Below are 7,442 nucleotides of genomic sequence, written 5' to 3' on the forward strand. Positions count from 1 at the left end.
AGCCCGCTTCCCTAAGCGCTTTCCAATCGCTGCCACGCTTCCTTGCGACGAAGTCGCCTAGTTAATTTTTCAGGGCACCACGGACCACTAAGTTCTCCGTGAGAAGTTTCTGTAGGTAGTAGCCAGACTCGAGCAAGGAGTAACCTGGACCGCGCGGGGGCGGGATTCTCGACGCTACTAGCCTGCACTACGCGGTCATCCTCTGTCCCTCCCAGCCACGGTGCCCCCAACCATCTTCCCAACGTGTGCCTGGTTTCCCTTCCTCATGGTCTGGGTCGCGGCCGGTGACCCTGGCCCCGTCAAATAACTCACCGGTACCAGGCTAGACCCTTGTCATAGCTGCGGTCGAAGAAGTGGGGCTCCGCGCCCACGGCGCGCACGTCTGGATGCACGCGCAAGAACTCCAACAGGGCCCTCGTGCCGCCCTTCTTCACGCCGATGATAATGGCCTGCGGCAGCTGCTTGATCCCTGACCCACTAAAGAAGCTGGAGATGGAGCTGGGGGAGTCAGGCGTTTCGCGACTCTGCTCTTCTAGGCTCGCGGCGCCCTCCGCCATCTCCTTGCCAGCAGCCAATGCGGTGGCCGGCGGTGCCCGGAAAGGCAACTTGGGGGGCGTCCCATTTGGAGCTGTGGCCAGGGCTGGCGGGGCGTGTGCAGTGCGGGACCCCGAACCCAACAGCAGTAGCCCGGGAGCGGCGGCGCAAGAGCCGGCGCACGAGTACAGGAACATGTACAGCCAGACGCAGAACATGGCGAAAAGCAGCGCGAGCTTCCTCCTCACCGGTGGCGGGGGCGTTGGAGGCTGCGGCAGGAACCGCCCGGGGACATCGAGGCAGGATCGGCCGCCGCTCAGGCGCTGCCCCATGCGATGCCCGCGGGCGCGGCCAGGGACATGGCTCAGCACATGGCGCAGGTCTGGCCGGAGCAGTGAGCACGGTGAGGGTCCCTTGACCCTCTGGAGGCCGGGCTGCTCGGTTTATTGCCCCCGCGTACCCGCGGTTGCCACTCCTGCTGCTGCTGCTGCTGCTCTTCCCCAGGTGGCGGCGGCAGCTGTAGCGGCGGCGGCTCTTGACATGTTGCCCGGGAGGAGCAGCAACTGGAACGGAAAGTCAGAGCAGCGGTAATTGCTGATAGAAGGGCTGTTATTGTCGTGCCATGACCCGCGCTGGGCCAGAAGAACGCTGCACCCTCGCGCCCTGGTCACTCTGGACGGTGCGCACAACCGCTCGCCGGGGCTGCCTCTTAGCAGTCCAGAGAACTAATCCTTGAGAGCAGCCCCGGCACTTGCCCGCAGAGGCTGCAGAGGAGAACTGCGCAGGAAGGGAGCTGGGGACTGAGGTGGAGTGGGCGGGACCGGTCTTCGGGAGTGACAGGCCGTTCTACCTATCAGAAACCCGGAACACCATGCAAATACAGGCGCTTTGCCGAGCGCTAAACAGCCAATCTTCTCTCGGAACGTGGGGGTGTGGAAAGGGTTCGGGGCGGTGGAGAGTGGTTGGGGATTGTTATTGGCTGCAGGACTCAAGGGGCGGTTTTAGAGAGGCGGGGCCGGGGACTGGTGACAGGAGCAGATGGTGGGAAGGATGCTGGAGTGACCAGACGCTGAGAGAAGTCCTATTCCACTGAGTGGTGCGCTCCCGCACCCGCGCGCCTTTCCGCACTCGCTCCCCGGAGCCAACCATGGCTGTAGTTGCCTAGATGTTGGGACGTAAGTCCCCATCCAGATGTTTCTTAGGCAGGTTTGGGATGTGTCTCTGTTGCAGTCAGGGTTGGAGGAGGGAAAACTGGGAGAGAGAGGCACCAGCTACCCAAACCGCCCATCTCACACCAGAGACGCAGAGACAGGGCCCTTCCCGGAGAGGAACAGATTTAGGAAGTTTGAGGGGGAAATTTGTTTGGAAATCGCTGACAACTCACTCCCCCTGGTCTTTCCCCCTCATTCTTGGCCAGGCGTGATCTCCCCTGGCCTGCCCGTGAACTGGGATCGGCGTAGTAAACTGTCCTCAAGACAAATTTCCAACCTCCCAAGCTGGTTGGGGAGGGGGAAAGGAAAGAAGGAAAAATAACAGGGAGATAGAGTCTGATTTTTAAAGTTTCCTGGTAGAAACATGTGAGTTACGTATGGGAGGCTTTATCTGTATATGACTTTGTTGAAAACTTTAGGTTTGAGAAAATATTCTCTCTTCCCTTTTTCCTGAATAAATATTAGAGTCAACATTCACCACCCTCCCCCCCAGTTAGGAGACAAGGGCTGACATATGGCATTGCTTGTTAGGTGTCATTTTTCGCCACCAACTTTTTTGTTAAATTCAAGTGCCAACTTGGAGCAAATCAGTTGACCATTAAATGAGACGCAGTTATTAAACAGCCAAAGTCTACTCCACGCCGCCCTACCCCGCGTTCTCTTCCCCGACTGGGAAGCGGGTCTTCACCGCAACCTACCCGCTCGCTCCCTGGAGGGAAGCGCGGGCGAGAGGTGCCTCACTCTTGCTCAATTCTTGCACAGGCATTTGGAATTAGGAAGTTCGAGATTGTCAAGTTCATCGCGGTGGTGTTCAGGAAGTTTTTGAAGCCTGTAACAGTGCCTCTGCGGGACCAGCTGGCCTCCAACGCCCGGCTGCCCGCAGTTCCGGGACAGAACGCTCCTTCTGACTCCAACCTCAGCTTGGCCCCGTGGCTGAGTGTTGCCCACTAGGTGACCTACCGAGAGCCGCCGCCCACGCTGGAATTCACTGTTAGCGCAGGCGGGCACAACCGATCAGACCTGACCCTGGTGTCTCTACCGCTCTATAACGGACCAGCCGCTGGAGTAAATGTCACGGGCACTCTCCCTCCTGGAGTAAATGTCTCCAAGCATCCCAAGTAGCTGCAGCCCATCCCTGGTCGGGTTCCCCACGGTCAGGAGCAAGCCCAGAAGGCCAGTTTGACTTTAGCATCTCGGGCTCGAAAATGTGCACGAACGACAACTGTGACCAGAGGAGGATTCGGACCACGCGACCCACGAGCCCCCGTTGGGCTCCGCGTGATCTCTTTGTAACTAAGTTAAGTCCAAGACATTTTTCCTGCAAAATTGTTGAAGGGGAAATAATTTAGAGGTTAGGTTTCTCCTCCACCCTTCATATCCGCAGCTAGAACTGCACAATTTTTTCCTCTTCTCCCTGGAACATTTTTTTAAAAAAAATTTTTTGGAAGTGATCTAATCGCCCTTCATTTTTGACTTAATTAATTTATTATTAGTTTATTTTAAACTTCTAAACATTAACGCAAATATTTCTTAGAACTACTCTGAATATTTTGAAATGGGGTGGGGGAGATGTTCCTGTCCCGAAGGGTGTATTTTCAGATTAACATTATTTAGGCGGGAAATAAAGTTACTCATTTGTATGTATTCAGGGAGTTGTAGCTCCCATGTGGCTAGCTTCAGGCCTGATTGGGTGTGAATAAAAATGGTCTCTGTCCTGTGGGTTAAGCCAAGCCCTTTGAGTGATTACAAATCAAGGCCGCCGGATATATTTGGGGTTTCTTTTTTCCGGGGGTGGAGGGAGAAAGGCAGGGAGTGGAAGCAAATTCGTGGGCGTCGGAAATTGCGCCTAGTGCTCAGCGGAGCTCCGCGCCCCAGAGCTAAGTCTCTGCCTGGGCCCATCCGGCGCCCCTTCAATCCTCACTGCTTCTAACAACGAGGTGGTTGGTGGTGAGCGCCACGCTTTGGGGCCTCTGCAGTCTAAGGTCGGCTGGTGAGCCAGGCCCTGGACAGCGGTGTGGGAGCAGGATCTGGCTCCCGACCCGACACTTTGGTCCTTTTGCCCACCCGCAGGTCCTCCTACAGCGCTCCGAAGTTCCAGGTTGTGCCCTTAAGTCCTCACGTGCGGCGGCCGCTCTGCGTCTACCCTTGGCAAAAGCCATTTCACCCACGGTGCCATCCGCCAGATGGGGAACCTGAGGCTTTACCTGGGTAGAGCTGGTAACACAAGCTGGCTGTGATCCCAGTTTGCGCCTCTACTGTAAACTGTTGCTCAGCAGTGTGGCGTTTCCCCAGCCTTGGAGCCTGGGCATCAGCAAAGCGCCACCGCCAAAACCGAAAGAAAACTTTATCTTTGATAAACTTATTAAAATTTTTGCATTCGGAAAATACGGAGAGAATTCAATTTCTCGCATACTTGTCTGGATCGTTTTATTTTGGGTTTGTTCCATTCGGAATTACCTAAAGGGGGTGCACACCTAGGGTCTCTGAGGGTTCTAATCGGGGAAGCAGCCGATCTTCTTTCCCTTTTCCCCCAGGTTCTGGTGCTAACAACCTGTTGTGTGACACACCCCCCCCCAATCGGATCACTCTCTGGTCCTAAAATTTCACGTGTGTAAAATGTCGAATTTGAGCCAAAACATTCCCGCAATACTTTCGGCGTGAAGTTTCTTCCATTCTAGGCTGGGGATAGTTGGACCAAGCAGCTGCTGGAGCCTTCCCACCAGCCCCACCTCGCGACTAGCGGTCTTCCTGATCCCTGCGGAATCGCAAAGCAGGCATTTCCTGGGCTGCCTGCTCCAGTGGCCTCTGCCTCAGTTCCTGCCACCGGAATCCCTACTCTCTTGCGGTTCCTGCAGCCAGCCAGGCGGCCCCCTTGGGGTTACCAACTTGGAGCTCATTGCGTCCTGGTCTCCACCGCGCGGCCGCCGCTCCAATACCCGCCCGCGAGGGAGCGCTCTGTTCGCGCCTCCTTGCTGCTGGGTGGCAAGGACAGGAGTTGGGGAAGCGTGGTGACCAGGGTCTCACCAGCGCACAGGGAAGGGAACTTTCCCCTCGGTTTGGACGCCTGTCCCTGCGACATCCATAGCCTCCAGGATTTCGTGGGCGCCACGGTACCCCCTTTTTCTCCAGGCCAAAGACACCATTTGGCATTTGAGGGATCACTGACCAGAGGTGGGCATTTGCCTAGCTCTGGGGCTGCAATTAGCCAGACCTCAGGGATAAGAAGTGGCAGAAAGGCTTCACAGAAAGTAAAGAATCTCTTCCCAGCGTGAACTCCCACTGCACCCAGTGGGACCCTCAGCCCTGATTCTGGGCACATGGTCACAGAAAGGATTGCTGTTAATGAGAAATTACCTGCCAACCACACCACAGAGATGCTTGCCCTTGTAAGTAAAAGAAGTTTGATGCCCAGATTGGCTTGTTAAGAGGAGTAAATATTTACACAGATTCCAAATCCTTCCTCCATGTTGTCCCAGGAGGTTCCTTTACCCTGGAGAACAGGGCAGGGATTGGGAAGGTGGAGCTGCGACAAAAGTATTTATGCCCCATGCCTAGTTGTCACCAGGTTCTGAAAGAAGATTCAGGCCTGGGGTGGAAAGACAGCTTCCCCTTGCCAGAGCTAGAGTGCTATGGCTCTGTTCTTCCTGTGTTCTCTCATCCTCCTGCACTTTTGTAAGTACCCTTTTTATTATATTCTCCCCAAATTACCCATCTGGAAGGTGCTCTCTCTTTTCTGACAGGACCCTAACATATGCTACAACAGAGCCGCACTGATTTTTCCTAATCTGACTCTTATAAATTGGCTGTGTGACTTTGGACAAGTTTCACAACTCTTCTGAGCCTCAGTATTATGTTCAGCAGTGGTCCTCCATTCACCTTTCTTTCCTACAAATACCCTGAGATCCAATCTTCCTCGATTCTATTTTCCTAGCAACAGAAATCCTCCAGGGCAATTCTGTCTTCAGGATCCCTGGCCTGACCTGCTGAGATGATGGAGGAAAATATATTCAGGAGATAACTGATCCTACTTTAATTTTCCCATGACAAACTTCCTATGGACATATAAAAATCCCAGCCCTTTTTATTTTGAGACAGGGTCTTGCTAAGTTACCCAGGCTGGCCTTGAACTTTGGATCCTCCTGAGGAGCTGGGATTACAGGCATGCTCCACCGAGCCTTGCTTGAAACAAACATTTCTTAACCTGCTCTCCTACAAGAGGTAGCATTTAAAAACATGGATGCTGCTGGAATATTGTGTATTCTTTCTACCACCAATCCTCCACACTAGCAGGCACCTGCCCCAACTCCCACTTCCCCCTGATCATGGTAGAGGAAGCAGAAGGCTACCCTGGACGGAGAGTGACACCTTCTAGGGCTCTGGGTCTCAGCCTTTATCACCTCAAGGATGTCTCTTCCCCACTTTTGCCCCTGAGTCATCAGTCTTACCCTGACCCTGTCAGTAAAGGACTTGCTGTCTCAGATGCTGGCAATACATACTATCAGCACTTAGCCTGCAACTGTCTGTCCCTACATGATTGCAGAGAGTTGCAACCACTGTATATGTTCTATCTGTATCCATGGGCTGAAGGGCATGTCCCTTCCCAGGGTGGCCCTAGATAATGTCTCATGGCCTGGTCATCTCAGCCCAACTCCAGACATCTGTAAAGGGCTGTCTAAGCTCTAGAGCTTCCTGTGGGCTTAGCAAAGGATGCTGGGGCTGTATCACACCTGGGCTTCTCCTGAAGCCCACACCTGCTTCCTCCTTGTCCCTTCTATAAGTGTTGATCCCAAGGGCATTCCTTAATATGTACCCTGTACACTTTCCTAAAACCTCAGCCTGTGTCCTTCTCCCTCTGTGGTGTGACTCCCATTAGCATCCAAACACACTCTCATTTTGTTTGTTCTTCATAGCAAATTCTATGTATAGTTGGTCTTTTCACCTGTTATTTCCTCTTTATTAAGCTACTTTTATTCTTTTTACATTTTGATTGATTTATTGTAATTATACATAATAGTGGAATTCATTGACATATTTGTATATACACACAACTTAATAAAGTTCATTAATTTTATTAGTACTTCCCCTTTCCCTTTCCTCCCTCTCCATGATTCCTTTCATCTACTGCTCTTCCTTCTATATTTTTGAAATGCTTTTAAATTTGTGCATTATAATTATATATAAATTGGGATTCATTTTGATATTATTGTACATACACATATTAAGCTACTTTTATTCTTTCTGTTTTTGTTTGTTTTGGTATGGGGGATTAAACCCAGGGATGCTCTACCACTGAGCTACATTCTCAGCCCATTCCCACCCTTTTTAAAAAAAATTTTGAGACATGGTCTCACAAGTTGCTGAGGCTAATCTCTAATTTGAAATCCTCATATCTCAGCCTCCCAAGCCATTAGGATTACAGGCATGTGCCACTGCACCCAGTGTACTTTCATTCTTTAATAATAGAAAAAAAATAAGGCACTGAAAAAATATTGTAAGAAATACAGAGTATGACTTTCTAGGACCCCGAACCCTAAATCTCTCCAGAGATTTAGGGTTGTTGTCTAACATATTACTAAATATGTTATGCAAATAAAAGCAAAAATATGTACATTACCCCTCATTTTTTTTTCAAATGGGAACATTAAATAGCAATGTTTTGCCATGCTATAAGTAACCATTCCCTATCAGTGTGTATAT

The 7,442-nt window shown here is 51.7% G+C and overlaps 1 protein-coding gene across 1 annotated transcript in view; it reads right to left on the reverse strand.

Annotated features, from left to right (window-relative positions):
• The window catches only part of LOC308635993 (heparan sulfate glucosamine 3-O-sulfotransferase 3B1), a 41,151-nt gene extending 39,826 nt beyond the window's left edge, over positions 1–1,325 (reverse strand). Inside the window, exon 1 of the mRNA XM_081270965.1 lies at positions 313–1,325. Coding sequence (XP_081127091.1) covers positions 313–866 — 554 coding nt within the window. The 5' untranslated portion in view covers positions 867–1,325. The remainder of the gene's footprint in view (positions 1–312) is intronic.
• Between the last annotated feature and the right edge of the window lie 6,117 nt (positions 1,326–7,442).

Source organism: Spermophilus citellus, assembly GCF_964194105.1.
Source record: "Spermophilus citellus genome assembly, chromosome: 17".
Classification (NCBI taxonomy): domain Eukaryota; kingdom Metazoa; phylum Chordata; class Mammalia; order Rodentia; family Sciuridae; genus Spermophilus; species Spermophilus citellus.